A 17,038-nucleotide genomic window follows, 5' to 3' on the forward strand; every position below is an offset into this window, starting at 1 on the left:
TATCAGCTCCCTATCGAGGGTCTAGCATGAGGGTGCATGCAAAGCGACTTTTGGATGTTGGGGGCATTATCAGCAGGGTGCTGTACATTAAAAAGCAGGCCATGTGATGTTAAATGTCCTAAAAGTAAAACCCCCAAATTACTGTTGTAGAAACGCTAGTAGCCCCATTGGAGAGTACAAGGTTACTGACTGACAACTCGGCTGTGCTAACTTCTGAAAGGGAATACTAAAGTTGGTACTTCAAGATATTAAAAGATTTGCTGCTTTAGACCCAACTTGATGCTCAAGTCGAATTTAATTTAACTTTTGCCTATATTGCAATTTTAGAAGTTGTAACTCTGTTGCCCTAATTTTTCCAGTGCCCTTTTACGGGTGCTGTCCACAAGATGGCTTTCTACCCTTCTGTGGTGGTTACCTCTCCCTGGCAGGAAGGTCAGACCGGGTGTGAGCCCAAAATGGTGAGCTTCACAGACGAAGCTGCCTATGAAGGGCAAATGGTGGGCACACGCGAGGGGCTGCTCTTTTGTCCTGGCAGACAGGTTGACGTCAGGAGCAAAGATGGGAAAAACGCTACCACACTGGTTTTCCCGTGGATGTGTAGCCCTTCGGTAGATACACTTCTGGGGTGTGCTAGGGAGCTCCACACATACTGAGGGGTATTCGGCCATCTGGGGAGTGCACTATGGGATAGCGAGAAGCCACACTTCGCAGGAAGTTATCAGATGGAAGGGGACCTGGTAGCAGATTGTCTAGCAGTCACCGCCTCCTCCAAGAGCAAGTTCTGGGCAAAAAAAGTAGCACTTCTGGTGCCCAGACCACGCCCACAATAGAGAATGAACTGAAGGACAACTGCCCTGCTGTTCCCTGAACTCAGCAAAGAGGCTGCACCTAAACTGGACTGCTACTTGGGCTAGAAAAGAGAACTGCGCCAGTGGTGACCTTCTCAAGGAAGTGTCATCTAGAGCAGACATAAGGAGTTGGCTGACTTTCTGTTAAAGCTACAGTGGCGCAAAAGCTGAAGTAGACTGCCTTGGTGAGTTGGTAGCTAATAAAGCCCGACTGCAGAAGTGCAGCATGAGAGAACAAATCCCAACCCTCACAAGTTTCACCTGAGCTTACTGGGCACAGGAGAGTCAACGGAGTCATCCGAGTCAGGAATTATCAACAGTTAAAAGAAACTGCTGGGTTTGCTGTAACTGGAGACCTGTGGCAACTAGTTTTTTAAGCTGGATTTCAACCTGACTTTGTAGGCCATCGACCTCTGTGGCCAAAGTCACCCCACCGAGGAATAGACCTTGGAGACCCCGGTCTCTGGATAAGCATCTTCAGTGCCATGTAGCCTTTGCATTAGGACCACTCTATTGAAGTCTATGGTGGCTTGCCCACGGAACCTGGAACTGGACTGTAGACTGCGAGGTAATTATCCAAAGAAGCCTCATTGGCCTCCATGACTTGTTCCCCGACGGAAATGGTCATACAAAGTGGGCCTAATAAGTAGTTTACAACTTTATAAACGTTTTCCAAAGCGAACTGCAACTATGCTAGTTACCAATAGTAGTTGTGTGCCAAGCAGTAATGTCTTGTTTCTTTAAAAATGCATATCTCCGGAACACTCTGGTATATTTTGTTAGTTTTGGTGTCTAAAACTTCATAAAAATAAAAACTATTTTTATAAATAGATTTCATATTTAATTTGTGTTGTGTTTCCGTCATATTCAACTGTTTTGGTACTTCAAAATGCTTTACACTTGTTCATTTTATAAAGCCTGACTGCTCGAAGCCACAGCTACTCAGTGTTGAGCTAAGGTTCTGCAAAGCTGTGTGACATTCACAGTGTCTATGTAGTATATTCACACTGTATTTCAGGGGCACCTTCAGCACGGACAGGCGGCGGGTGACTAGGAGGGAGCACTGCCACTACGCATGGGCACTCGGGCCCCATCTGGTTTCCCTATTCGCAAAGCAATGTACCATCTTGCACTGCACACCTTATTCGCTCAGCACCTTGCTGTTATCACCCAGTGTTGGACTTTGCCCTGTTTGCAGGGTCATCCCTAAACTTTTTTTTGCCTTCCCCCTAGCATTTTTTCTGACATAGTTTTGGTGGTTTTAGGCCTCTGGGCACTTTAGCACTCCTGTCCTGTGCACTCTGTGTTAAATATGATTGGTCTACACCTGTTTGGCCCATTTAATTTACCTGTCAATCTCTTGTAAAGTGGTATCACATATACCAAGGGCTGGTGAATTAAATGCTACTGGTGGGCTAGAAGCGCTGACTGCGCCACCCACCAAACTAGCCTTGCAAACCTATCTCAGGCCTCCGCCATTGCAGGGCCTGTGCGCGCAGTGTAGGTGCCACGTCACAGCGGCAGTACAAGTGTGTGCCATGTCCGGGACCCCCCTTTTGCTACATGTCAGTCCCCCATAAGGTAGGCCCTATGAGCAGGGTGAATTGTAGGTAAAAGATAGGACATGTTTAAATGGGGGACATGTCCTGGTAGTGACAAACAGCCATTTTGGTTTCTTACTACTGTGGGGCTGCCCTCCCATAGGAATGCATTGGAGGTTCCCAGATAAGGGTTTCATTGATAATTCCGGAGATGGGAGGCGCAGCGTGCTTAAGTTTGATATGTTTGGAATAGTGATAATAAATGCTACACAATGGTGTGCGCAGATTATAACGATTTTAGAAATGCCACTTTTAGAAGTTGGCATTTCTGTGTGCTATGTGTCTGCCTGCCTGATGTGAATTGCATGTCTGGCTTTTGAGTGACAGGGGCTGGTGAGGTGTGTGGCTCCAGAAGAGGCAGAGTGAGTCAGTGCTAGGCTGAATGGGACATCTACATTTTGAGTAGTAGGAGGGGAAGTCCCTGAATAGGATGGTGCCTGCCCTAGTGAATGCTGACTCCGCCCCCCTGTGGTGTGTCGGATGATGAGCCCGCACCTGACAAAGGAGGGTGTGATCACTGTACACAAAGTGCTTCTTCAACCCCCAGAACCAGTTGGAACTAGTTCCTCCAAGCCCCGTGCTGGCGCAGACTGGGAAATGAAGTATAAATGTAGGGGCTGTGACCCCCATGTGTGTGTGCTTTTTCTTGGGCTTACTTGGACTAGCGGCCGGCAGGCTGCCAGCCTGCCAGGAGGAACCGCCGCTGGAGATGGACTTGCTGCCCTGCCAGGCAGCTGAGTGTCTGCTGGCCTTGGAGCCCCCAGCGTGCTGGCCTGCCTGTGCTTCCTTGGCCCAACTCTTGCCCTCATCAAGCTCCAGGACAAGGGGAGCGTGAGGGCGCTGCAGCTCCAACGTTGGGCACATTGGTTAGGAAGTCCCAGTAGGGACCCCGGAGGCACCGTGGTGCCTGTGCTCATTTTCCTTTGGGGACATTATGTGTGGGAAGTCCAAGGCACGGTGGTGCCGATCGGGGCACGTGCCAGTGTTCATTTGGCCACAGTAGTGCCAGTGCCTAATTTTGTTTCTCAGTTGTGCCACTGTAGCGGGCAACTGCAACCTGGGAGCATTTGTGTTTGCAACAGAAGAGGGGTGAGAAGCACCCCAGGCCCCAGCGCAGTGCGCCCTTTGTGTTTGCTACCAAGGTAGCCGGGGGGTCATTTGAGCGGTCCCCCCTAGAGCCCTGACTGTCTGGACATAGGGCATTGGAGCCCCAGTGTAAGGCCAGTTGGCCTGGGGGGTCAGGTGTGGTACCCGTGTGTACCAGAAGGGCGAAAGGCCCTTGTCAGTGTTACTGTGGCGCACTGTTTATGCTTAGGAAGTTTTGTGCCTACTGTGATGCCTATGGCAACTGTGATTTATGCACCATGATTTATTGCATAATGCGTTCATGCTGGTGAGGCTTATTGCGTAATGAGTTTATGCTAATGCAGATATGCCTAATGTCATGCTATGATATTTTAGGATGGTGTCTAATGCTAATGTGGGAATGCTTAGATCATCGTGTTACCAGTAGTCACTGGTTGTGTTTTGCATTTACTTATCTGATCTGATGGTTCTGAACGGGGCCCAATTGGCCTGGTCCTGTATATAATCCCCTGTGAATATTGCCCGTGCCAGTTGGCACAGTGTAAATGTGTGATTGGGTTTCTAATGTGTTTATGATCATACAAATGCTATTTTTGAATGTAACCTTGTGTGGAGTTTCTTTTGTAGTGTGTCTAGTGTGTTGCTGCTGTGTGTGTTGCGCAAACACTTTACACATTGCCTCTGGGATAAGCCTGACTGCTTGTGCCAAGCTACCAAGGGGGTGAGCAGGGGTTATCTTCAGCGTGTAACTCCCTTGCTCGGACTAGAGTGGTGGTTTCTGCCTGGCTTTGGCGCAAGCCTTAGCCAACCAGAAACCTCATTTCTAACATCCAGTCTCATTTCAGTTTTAAGAACTCAAAAGATATCACAACTACTCACCCCCTCTTTTTCATCAAGAATCAAACCCTCAAGTGTCAGAAATGAAACTTATTTTTTTAACAGTTGCTTTTGGATGGGTGTGGCTATCTATACAGTTTTGCACTTAAATTGTAATCGTTTTTATCAACTAAACAATAAACTTACATTGACTGAACCAAAGAGAAGTTGGAGTTTATTACACGGTGAGGTCGTCAACACCATATAGTAAACCACTTTCCTCACAGTGTTACAAGTTCCTAAACTTTCCATGATTGGGATTATAATTTATCACTGTTCCGAGTCACTTAACCCCCTTCCTGGTATCGCAGCTGACACGTTTGATGGGGTTGGGGATGGCTGCTTTATCAAGGTTGTAAATATTTGCTGGAACCAGTATCAATTGTATTACAGATCTAATAACACACACAAATTACACTATAGAAATAAATAACTGCTTAATATCATGCATTTACAGCCTCTAATTTATCTCTGAATCATGTGCTATTAACATCCTAATGTCTTGGTGGTCAACACCCCCTTTAATTAAAGTGAGAATACAATCCATAATATCCATTTAATGTACAACTAAATATGTGCTACCACTGCTACAATTAATTTGATTATTTCATATACATAAATGTTTGTAAAACTGGACTGCATCTTAATATCGGTTAGAACATCGAAGTTTAATTCGGTGCCTATATTCACCTTCTCAATGACATTCAAGTTGTCATATTAATGGCATATGTATTCCTATTATGGGTAAAATATGTGCACATTTATATTCTTATTGGAGGTCCGAAGATAATGTTATATGGGTTAGCCACTCCCTATTTACAACACTAAGTTAGCATAACCGAGTCAACTGTTAGAAAGCCAGCTTGCCGTTTCTGCTGCTTTGCACGCGACACTGTTGTTATATGTTATTCATTTTAGAAATGCTTACTCGACTTTGCCTTACAGGATAACAGTTTATTGTTTAACATTCTTAACAGTGTGCTGCGACCTTAGTCTGTACATCATGTAAAGAACAAGGCTAGGACACTAGACGGTGCAGAGTGTTGTGTTCAGATTGATCGTACCACTTTTTAGACATATCATACATGCAGCTGCCAATATCTGAAGGACAAGTGCCTTTAATATTACTGTACAGAATGTTTTAGAATTCATTCGAACAGAAGAGCTGATGCATGAGAGAGCTAGCTGATCCTTTGATGTGATTCCACTAAGCTGATCTATACGGTATGGGGTCCCCCCTGTTAGCCTAAGAAACCTTCTATTAGTCTAATAATAATTTATTAGTTGCTAGAGAAAGGAGTGTGGCTGCATACCACTGTCATTATTATTATGATTGCTCCTTTTATTCTGTATGGTATTGTAACAATGCTGATGGTTTTGATCTTAACCATTTGTCTGCTAGTGTTAGCCAAAGTACTGCATCTTAGGACGCGAGGTTTATAAAATAAACTCTTTAAACTTTACCGTGTCTGTATTATTCTGTTGTGGACTGTTAAATAAGTACAAACCGGTATTTCGGATGCACACCACTCCTGAGAAATATCTAAGTTGCATGTTCTGGGTTGTCTATACATTGGGACCGCCTAGCTAGATCTAGGCTAACGAATGGGACACTAAGCTAGTCGGATATGGGGTTCTTGGTTCTGAAGGGAGTTTCTGGTACACCACAATTCCCTGAGGTCCTGGTTTCCTGCGCATAGTTCTGTGCATACGCAGAAACCCTGCAACATGGCGCCCAATGTGGTTAAGTTCTGATACGCCTTAGTAGTACTTTTATTAGTCCATAACGCCCTCACTCTGGTTTCCGGATAACGGGAGTGACGGCTTAATCTACCAGAGTTTCGACTAGAGGTTCGTTCAAGCTGGACAATTAAAAAGATTAGTTTTTACTGAACCCAAGTGCTACTGTAAGACTTGTCGTTATTCTTTAGTGTGTCCTAATGGCGGTCAATATAGCCGCACATAGTAGGGTTCCTCTACGTCAGCATTTGCGGACCTATGGGGTGCCTGATGACGGGCTGGCTGTGGTCTTTGTGGTAGCTGCTGACGCAGCACACCCGTACGAGTTGTTTTACTCTTGGGTGACTTTTCCAGAGGTGGATGAAGATGATACTTTCCACAACTATACTGCCACACAAGTACCTGCAGCTTATGCTCCGTATAGGACACTAGAAATACCTATTTCTGCCTGGCAGCATACTATTTGGTTTAATGGCGCCCTTCCCTATACGGTGGCACCGCCAAGACTTGACCCTTTGTCAATTGCAGGGGCTGATTGGCCGGTGCATGCCGGTTTTACACCCCATCCAAACTACTTGATGGTTGGGGTGGCAGACTTACGAGTACTGCATACTGCCCTGATTACGGTCCATAGGGCTTTAGTGCAGTACGTGTCTCGCAACGTGCAGTTGGGGGCACCTGCTGTTGCGGGTCACACGACTGACCACCGAGCTGTGGTCATTAGTCCCGTAATGGTTAATGCGGTTGTAGGCAAGCGCCCCCAAAATAAGGATGAATTTCCTTACTGGCTTGCTGAAAAGTTTGATCAACTGGAAGCCGTGTTTCCAAACACTTCTCCTGTGGATAAACACAGGATACTCACCATTACCTTGCCGAAGGATCTGGTACCCGATATTGTCGATTGTAACAATTGGGGCACGGTCTTTGCTGCGACCTATTCGAAGTGCTATGGCACTCCGTCTATGTCTGTACTACCCTCTGTCATCATGAAAGTTCAGGAAAATCATGGTGCAGACGCGGCCATTGAATTGGGAATGAGGCTTGTCGACAGCTTCGATGTGGTTTCTTCCATGGTGATGGGGAACCTAAAAGGAGATGCTCTGCAGTTCCAAGTAGGTAATATGCTGGAACTTGTGGCTCCTACCGACAAGCCCAGGGAATTTGCAAAAATTATTGCAAAAGCCTACAGAATGGTGGGACGTAGTGCCTTAGGCGTGAAACCCACCGTTAAGATTCCTGATGTAGTACAGCAGACTAAGGTGAGTTAGTCTACAAAAGACGAAAAGCCCAAGTTTCCGAAGGAAAGTTGGCGTACCAAAAAACAGGGAAAACAGCAACAGAAATGTAGGTCGCGTTCTGCCTCGCCAGTTCAGTCGTCTACTGAACGCAAATATGATTTGCGCAATCGTTCTAATATTAAGTCACCTGACAGATTTCAGGTTTCTGAACGCTCTCCTCGTTCTTCACAGGAAACATCGGCTTCACAATCCGGTGGCGGAGACCGTGGAAGAGGAAGGGGTGCTCAAGGTCGAGAGCAACCCAGACAGACTGAAGTTAAAGGCAAGCAAGACGACGCTGCGCGTCAAAGACCTCCGTTTCAGAAAAAGAAGGTTGCTGCTCTAACTGCGAGATATGTCTCAGATGGTACGGACACTGCTTCAGAACCGGACATGGGCTCTAACGGTGTTAGACAGCGCGGCGGAAGTTACAGTAGTGCAGCAAGCACTGCGTCCGTATCTGGAGGTGACAGCAACTGATACATATGTGAGTGTTGAAACTGCTGATACTCGCGAAAAAACCCCTGAAAGGATGTTTGACATAATCCTTAAAATAGAGGGTGACATACATCGTAGAATTAGAGTAGTTTTTTGGGATAATTTATCCTCCACCTATGACATTCTGTTAGCGGAAGAGGATTGGCCTCCGGCTTTCATTTTAGATGCTCCTAGAGGGGAGGTGGTGATCCTCCCCTCCTTTGGGCACACAGTGCCTATGGAACATACTAACAGGTTGGCCTGGGAGTGGGCGCAGGTGCAAGCGCCTGCGTTGTATCGCAATCAAGTGGGCTGGGATAAAATTTCTCCCGACCATACGATTCCGTTGCGGTCCGATCCCCAGCCTCAACCCCAATATCCCATGCGTCGCGAGGCTAGATCTCACGTCGCGACTATCCTTGAACAATTGGAATATCAGGGAGTAATTGAAACTTGTTTGTCACCTATGAATAACCCTTTATTCACTGTGACGAAGCCTGACGGGTCGTACCGCCTAGTTTTGGATTACCGGCACTTAAACTCTCACTGCCGGACGTGCGAGGTACAGAATACTCACAGTTCGGCTCTCATCGATAGTCTTGTGAGAAAACGGTTTAAAACCACACTTGACATTTCCAATGGCTTTTACAGCCATAACCTGTCCCCTCAGAGTAGTGAGTGGACGGCTTTTACCTCGGGCGGTAAACAAAGAAAGTTTAAAAGGCTACCTATGGGCTACAAGAACAGCCCTGGGGTCTTTGCTGCCCGAGTGGTCTCGCTCCTAGAGTATATAGACCCGGATGCATACTCGTATGTCGATGACATCTATCTAACAGACGACGAGTTGCTCCCACACCTTGCTCGCGTGGATGGCATAATTACTACGTTTGCTGACTTTGGATACAAATTCAATTTTGCAAAATGCCACATTGCCGAGTTCACAGTGTTGTTCTTGGGGTACGAACTCAATAGTGAGGGTCGCGGCTTGGCTCCGCACTTCCTTGAGAAGTGCGCTCGCCTTTGTACTCCTACAACGCTGAAAAAATTGCAATCATTGCTGGGTTTTCTGAATTTCGGTCGTACCTACATTACTGATTATGCCCAGCGAATCAAGACGCTTTATGCCTTGGTACAACCTACTTTTACCAAATCATGCTGGCTACCAGAGCATACAGCTGCATTACAAACTTTGCAGTCTGATCTTCTTGCTTCTAAATACTTACAAACTCGTGATAACCACACTAACCTGGTCATTAGAATAGTGCCAGGCGCGGTGGGTTTCACGTACTTCACGTTCAATGAGGGCGACATCGTTCCCATTGCTTACAAATCTCATCTGTACACATCAGCTGAGCTGCGCTTTTCCACTGTTGAAAAAGTACTGACAGCAGTTCAGATGGCGATCTTGAAAGAACGAGCGCTATCCCAAGGAAAGCACATGCTGGTGGTAACACCGTACCCTGCCCTCGAGGCAGTCACTAAAGCTAGTGTACCAAATTCTAAGGCTTTGCATCCAAGGTGGATACAATGGGCAACTTCCTTGGCTTCGCAAGACGTCACATATATCTTTGACGTGGCGTTGCAGTCTCAGGAGTTCTTGGATTATGAATTCGTTCATCCGACTCCTTCGACATTGCGCCCACTTGAGGAGTACAGTGGTGTCATTTACACTGATGGGCCCGCGCAACCCGCTACTGGATCAAAGCACGCCTATTCAGCTGCCTGCGCAATTGTTGTGGGTACCTTTGTGAATGGAGAGTTCCAATCTGAAGCTGTGCATACACAGACATTGGGTGATTGTACCGCGCAGTTGGCTGAAGTACGTGCTCTGGTGCTTGCGCTGGAGTACGCTGATCTCAGAATCCCCACTCTTGTGGTGTGTGATTCGTTCTATTGTGTTCAATCTTACAATGACAATCTACATTTTTGGATTCAGAATGATTTTCATGATTCCAAAGGTAGCACAATAAAGCATAAAACGCTTTGGGTTCGAGTGGCAGCACTTAAAGAACTGCTACCACTCGTGAATGTAATTCACACTCTCTGTCACCAACGAGTTGGTGTCCATGCTGTCGGTAACATTTTGGCTGACGAGGCAGCAACAACAGCAGTGGCAACATATCTAGTAGCAGCAGTTACAAGATCCAAAAGTAAGATCGATGATGACATCTTGGCAGCTATTGCTGCTTCCGAGACCGGGACAACTTTTCCGAAAGGTTTCCCTTCTCGATACCATTATCGCTTAAGTCCTGATAACGTCCCGTTCGTGAGGATTAACGATGTTGGTGACAGGGTGATTCCCAACGAGGACCGAAGATACTCTTTGATATCAGCAGCTCACGAAGGTGTGGCGTCTGCGCTTGCCGGAGTGTCGGCTACTGTATCTCTGTTGCAACAACGTTACTGGTGGTACCGTTTGTACAAACAAGCGCGGGCATACGTTCTTACTTGTGAAATTTGCCAGCAGATTAAGCCTTCCACTGCAGCGCGTCCACCACAAACACAGTTGCATATATCTAATCAACCACTCGTGTGCGTTTATTTAGATCACTGCGGTCCTTTTACCTCCGATACTGCGTACAAATACATCTTGGTTGCAGTTGATTCGTGCACACGTTTCCTGTGGGCATGGCCACAAAGGAGTGCTGATGCCAGAACTGTCATCAAGGATTTGCGTGTCTTTGTAGGGAGTTTTGCATGTGGTACCCTTCATTCTGATCAGGGTCCTGCGTTCGCCTCTCGGGCGTACAAGGAGGCCATGAGAGATTTGGGGGTCCAAGTCAAATTTTCGTCTCCATACCGGCCTGAGGGCAACAGTGTTGTGGAGCGGATGAACCGTGACCTAAGGCAATCTTTGATAGCGAGGGTATTAGGTATAGGCCGGAACTGGCTCTCCCACTTGTATGACGTACAACGTGCACTTAATAATCTCCCTAGAAGGTCTCTGGGTGGGAGGACCCCGTACATGATGCTCTTTGGAGTAAGAATGTTTGTTCCGGACCTTGATGGTCTAGACATGGCGGCAGCAGCCGCCCCTTTTGACCTAGATGACCACTGTGCTGTATTGCAGAATCTACAAGATGCCAGAGACACTCTAGCGAAAGGACACGTACCCTCTACATCAGAAGCTGCGCTCCAGATTCCAGTAGTCGGCTGGCTACCTCGAGTTGGTGACCTGGTCCGTGAGAAGGTGGAGAACAAGAAGGAGTTCGGCCCCTCTTATCGTGCACCGGTCCTTGGAGTCCTGGGTACGCGTACAGTTGTTTTACCTCCACTTCCTGGTCGCAAGGATAACAGGTACATCTCGATTGACAATGTCAAGCTACAGCGGGTGGCCGATTCTCCATAGTATGACACCTTCAGTTTCTTGCCCTTCAATGCTGAGAAACTCTGTTGTGGTGCCACCCTCTAACATCTTGCCTGAAGTTTCCATTGAGCTTGCAGTTACTGGTCCTTCTATGCCATCTAATGCTGGTGGTCTACCTGATGATCCTGCGTATGCTTATCCAACAGAAGTACCTTTGCCTCTATTACATTCGACAACAATTGCCCAGTCACATTCCTCCGTTGAAACTGAATCATTGACTTCCACTGCTTTTTTTTTTAAATTGATAAATGGACACTACCTGAATGAACGATCTACAATTCGATTAAGTGATGGAACTTTAGCCCCCCATTCCTCATCACACATCATGAAAAGGGACCAGACTTTTGTGAACATCACCGCCTGGCCTGTACGTGATGGAATTGCTTGGGATGCTGTGAACTTTCAAATTCATGGTCCCACCGAAGTGATTAATGTGCCAACTGTTTTTCGTGTTTCTACGGGTGATGTAGTTAAACAGAACATCCGATCAGATGATTGGGATGTGCAAGCGATAGAAACACTGTTTTCTGATTTGAAATATTATGCTGCATTTGATGCTGAGGATTTGTATTTAAATACTGCAAATTACGATGAACAATTTTGCTATCAACATTATGGCACACATTTCCTACACAGGGCAAATACCTTTCGGAATTTTGTTAATTTCACTCAGTGGGAACATTGTCCTGTCCCTATGAGTGGCAGTTCTGCCACTTTAGTGAAAAAATTCACTTACTTTTCGGATTTTAGTGTGTCTGACCCCAATTCTTTTTATTTTAAGGTGGCGGTAGAACCAGCTTCTAAGCTTAGACTGACACACACCAAATTATTATATTCCAAATCCTTTATGGATGAATTGGCTATTGGAGGTTATGACCTCTGGAAAGCTACTATCGATCTTAAATCGATTTGGGGAACTAAACCGTGGCAGGTACAAGGAACAGGAGCTTTGCATCGTGCCTGTCTTATCCCAAATCATATGTTATTTAATTCCATGTAATTCAACTATTTTTCAGACCACCTGTTTTGGATTGGCTAGATCTAAGAAATTGAATTCCCCCACAATCCCGGATCTGGGTGCTTATCCTAATTGGGCGAATCACACAGATCGGTCCCTTACTATGTTGCAGTCCCTCGTCTCCAACACCACCTTTAATATTTCAGCAATTGATCCTGAGGGATGGTTGGTGTGGCAGACGGGTTCAGACTCCTGTCAACGTCGGTTTCTGAATTTGAAACCAGGGTATACACAATTTAGAGTAGACCCTCGTTTTCCATCATCACACACGGTAACTACCTACTCGGTAGGTAAGTTATGCCAGTCATGGTTGCAACATTCCACATTAGCTTCAGTTAAGCTTCATTTATCACGATTAAATGACAAAATAGATTTGAATTATTTTGTTAAGGGTCCTGCGAGTGGCAGGACCAGGAGATGGGTTTATGCTATTTACAATGAAGTTTGGAAGTTATCGCAAATTGAAGCTGCTTCCAGGTTACGTGCTATTGACCAGGCCAATATGGAGAAAGTATTGGCTGTTATAGATAATAGTATTAACACCTTGTCTTCTAGAATTTATACATTAGATAATATTGTTTCATCTGTCGTAGACATTGTACAAGATGAAGTGTCTGTGTTATATCATGGTCAAAATCAGTTGCGTTAAATTATGCAGTTTGCATGGTCCTTGCAAACGTTAAAAGCAGGGAAAGTCCCTTGGGATTACATGAATACGTCTTTGTTATTCCTTCCTTTTAATTTGACTGATAAACAGCAGTTCATGTCCATGAAAGACGCAACTTACGCATTACTGCACATTGAAAAACTAGAACCATTACCTTTTTCTATTGCTGAGTTGAATTCGGCTGTGTGGCTTGTACACGGATTGATCACGTTGCCTTTCAGTAGGTTTAAGTTCAGTTTGTGCATGAAGCATTATGCCATAGGCAGATATGAACAGCTTGGTAATGCCTTCCTGCACGAAGTTTGGTCACTTCCTTTCACATATAGATGCGTGAGGGATGGCAAGGAAGTTTACTTGAAAGGTGAAGAATGTACTTCCGCTCCTGATCATTCTGTGGTTTGTAGACATATACAATTACATGGCGCTTGCAATATACACGCTCCTAATTTAGCTTGTGTCCTAAAAGGTATTCCGGTGCCAGTTACAACGTCTTCTTTTAGGCTGCTTGCCAACGGTAGTTATTTGCTTTTAAATAATGAAGCTTGCTGTGGGATGCTAGTGGGTATTCCTTACATAGTCACCGTTTCACAGAGGGTGGTTTGCTGTAATAACGTCCTTTTCCCACCCCCGCATGGCAGGCTCGATATATCCATCTGGCCGGCGATTCCAAACTTGAACGCAGAGTTCAACAGGATGAGTAGAATAAGAGCTCTTTTGTCTCAAAGAGAAGTTTCTTTGACTTCGTCCCGTGAAACGTTTCTTCTTCACATAGCAAACACACGCACTGAAGTACAAGCTCTTTTAAATACTGACCTCCCCCTACATTTTGGAACATTGATACAGACTATCTTTAATGCTTCGTCTACGACTGGCCTTGTTAATTTTTTTTAAATTGTCGGCTCAGGCTTCGTGACATCTTTCCAAACTGTTTTTGGTGTGATCCCCGCGTTTTTACATTCTATTTTTTCAAGTATCTTCGGAGGGGTTCCCTTGCTACTGGCTCTTGGGGCCGGGATCCTCTTGTTGATCTGCGCTTTTCGTTATGGCTGCACGCCTGGGGTTACAAGACAGAATGCTCCGCCTGCTACATCTTCGTAGCCAGATGCTTGATTACTATGGCACTTTACCGCTGGCGACCTTAAGTGTCAAGTATGGATTGTCATTCCGGTTTGCTTATTTTACCTGTGTGCAGCCTGTCTTTCATTGCCTAGATTGTCCCTTCCCATGGGCTCTGGACTTGTGTCTGTCAAACTTGGTGTCACCTGACCCGGATTTTGATGAACTGATGTGTCCGTTACTGGATCATGAGTTTGCTTGTTCTGGAATTGGGTTCATGGCTTTGGGTGCTACACAAGGAGTCCTTGGTAACTGGGATATCGGAGAGGCCGCTATTGAATTCCTTGAACGAAGTTATCTCGAGGATGCTGACAGTTGTCCTGTTATGGTGCTGGATGCTCCGATAATTGAGGAACACGTGTGTTCCTTTCCACTACTAAATTGGATGGCAGATACTTTTGCGGAACGCTCCAATGATTTCCTCTTGGAAGCTGTTGCAACTTATGGTGCATATACCTTGATGGATTGACTGTTTCACATTGTCACGACAGGATGCATCCATAGATGTCATTTTTTTATCAAAAATTTTTGATGTGTTTTTTTCCTATGGGACATCGTTTCTATTTTTTTACACGATTTTTTCTTCTTTTTTTCTCGAACTTTACACTTACCTTATATGGACTTATAGTTCATGCTCTTGGTTCTGTTCTATGTCACTTGAACTCTGCGTTCTTGATAAGTGCGCCCCTAGTGGTTAGTGATTCGATCAAGGAGGGGTGGGGGGGGGGTGTTATATGGGTTAGCCACTCCCTATTTACAACACTAAGTTAGCATAACCGAGTCAACTGTTAGAAAGCCAGCTTGCCGTTTCTGCTGCTCTGCACGCGACACTGTTGTTATATGTTATTCATTTTAGAAATGCTTACTCGACTTTGCCTTACAGGATAACAGTTTATTGTTTAACATTCTTAACAGTGTGCTGCGACCTTCGTCTGTACATCATGTAAAGAACAAGGCTAGGACACTAGACGGTGCAGAGTGTTGTGTTCAGATTGATCGTAACACTTCAGACAGATCATACATGCAGCTGCCAATATCTGAAGGACAAGTGCCTTTAATATTACTGTACAGAATGTTTTAGAATTCATTCGAACAGAAGAGCTGATGCATGAGAGAGCTAGCTGATCCTTTGATGTGATTCCACTAAGCTGATCTATACGGTATGGGGTCCCCCCTGTTAGCCTAAGAGACCTTCTATTAGTCTAATAATAATTTATTAGTTGCTAGAGAAAGGAGTGTGGCTGCATACCACTGTCATTATTATTATGATTGCTCCTTTTATTCTGTATGGTATTGTAACAATGCTGATGGTTTTGATCTTAACCATTTGTCTGCTAGTGTTAGCCAAAGTACTGCATCTTAGGACGCGAGGTTTATAAAATAAACTCTTTAAACTTTACTGTGTCTGTATTATTCTGTTGTGGACTGTTAAATAAGTACAAACCGGTATTTCGGATGCACACCACTCCTGAGAAATATCTAAGTCGCATGTTCTGGGTTGTCTATACATTGGGACCGCCTAGCTAGATCTAGGCAAACGAATGGGACACTAAGCTAGTCGGATATGGGGTTCTTGGTTCTGAGAGGAGTTTCTGGTACACCACAATTCTCTGAGGTCCTGGTTTCCTGCGCATAGTTCTGTGCATACGCAGAATCCCTGCAACAATAACACATATGCTTGTGTTTACCTATTGGGTTTGTAATGGATGTGCGTTATCGCAGTCTGGAGAGAGTGACGGACAGCCAATTTGTGTGTGTGCATGCAAAGTCAAATTAGGGGTACATGGTGTCTACCTAAGCATTCCTGTTGGGTATACAATCTATGCATGGTGCAAAATCAAGAAAAACGTGATTAACCTAATTAGGGATTTAATTAGCCTCTTCTTAGCCATATCAGGGTTAATTTCTAAACACTTTCTATTAAGAAGTCATTACCTACATCTTAAATTCATTATTTCCCAGGAAAGAGAGAATACACTCGCATCACATATTAAATGCAATTAGTTTACATAATCTTGACAAATCGTGTCTTTCCTTAATATCTTGCATAGTCATCTTTATTATCCTTTTTTCAAACTCAATGCTAAAAAAGAAAATTAATCTGTCTCCTCTTTCTCTATTCAACTTTCAAACTTAAAAGCAATTAATTCTGTTAAAGGTCAAACCACACTTATTAATTGACATGCTAATGCATTCAAGAGTAATTTGATTTTGTGGCCAACACTCTTCTCTATGAAAACTGACAACAGCAACATGTTGTGGGGGATGATCTTCTACCATCAGAGACTATGACACTGGTCAAAAAAGAATAAAGTGTGAATGGAGCAATTTAGAAAGGTCATTAAAGACGACATGGGCCTTCAGTGTGAAATCTGAATCCAGGACTGATGTTCGTATTTAGCATGGCAAAAGCTCACAGCTAAAACTACACTAAAGTGGCTAAGAATAAAAAAAGTTAATGTCCTTCAGTGGGCCAGTCAGAACAGCAACTTTAATCTATGATTTGACATCACTTAGAATATGCTTTTCATCCAGGTTACCCAAAGAACATAATAGAGTATCAACGGCTGTGCAAAGAAGGAATGTCCACCATTGCCAAATTTAGGTGAACAGGTATGGTAGAAAACAATCCCATTGGAATCCACCTCAGGAGCGTTGAGGATTTATCCAATTATCACATTTGGGATTTTATTTTTACTATATAGGTTTTTCACAGTAAAAACATTTTCCTCCTTAAATGTGAGGACTATGCGGAGGAGTGGGTTAGACACAAAGATGGCAGACAAAAATATTTAACATTCTAGGCAGCAGAGGAACTGTGAAGCTTGCTCCATTTGCCTCAAGCAATGCAGCATGTGGGTAATGAACACAGGTCTGGCAGCAGGAGTCACAAGACTATGAGAGCTGTGGCAAAAGGCACCACTTCCACTGCCTAAAACTGAAAGACAGCTGCCCTGCTTCGCTG

The 17,038-nt window shown here is 44.8% G+C and overlaps 2 protein-coding genes across 2 annotated transcripts in view; one reads left to right on the plus strand and one right to left on the minus strand.

Moving 5' to 3' along the window:
* DNTTIP2 (deoxynucleotidyltransferase terminal interacting protein 2) overlaps nucleotides 1–17,038 on the minus strand; it is a 94,071-nt gene that overhangs the window by 37,551 nt on the left and 39,482 nt on the right. The gene's annotated exons all lie outside the window — the stretch shown is intronic.
* LOC146867439 (uncharacterized) lies at nucleotides 387–16,682 on the plus strand. The gene is made up of 3 exons (XM_085614188.1): nucleotides 387–497; nucleotides 9,101–10,319; nucleotides 16,609–16,682. Exons 1-3 carry the CDS (start codon nucleotides 387–389, stop codon nucleotides 16,680–16,682), a joined length of 1,404 nt encoding a protein of 467 aa, XP_085470314.1.

This window comes from Triturus cristatus, chromosome 1_2, assembly GCF_964204655.1.
Source record: "Triturus cristatus chromosome 1_2, aTriCri1.1, whole genome shotgun sequence".
Classification (NCBI taxonomy): domain Eukaryota; kingdom Metazoa; phylum Chordata; class Amphibia; order Caudata; family Salamandridae; genus Triturus; species Triturus cristatus.

Coding starts and splice junctions, on each gene's coding strand:
- LOC146867439 (XM_085614188.1), top strand. CDS start 387: ATGGCTTTCTACCCTTCTGTGGTGGTTACCTCTCCCTGGCAGGAAGGT. Junction 498..9,100: donor CTGCCTATGAAGGGCAAATG/GTGGGCACACGC, acceptor CAAACTTTGCAG/TCTGATCTTCTTGCTTCTAA. Junction 10,320..16,608: donor ACAACGTTACTGGTGGTACC/GTTTGTACAAAC, acceptor CTTTTCATCCAG/GTTACCCAAAGAACATAATA.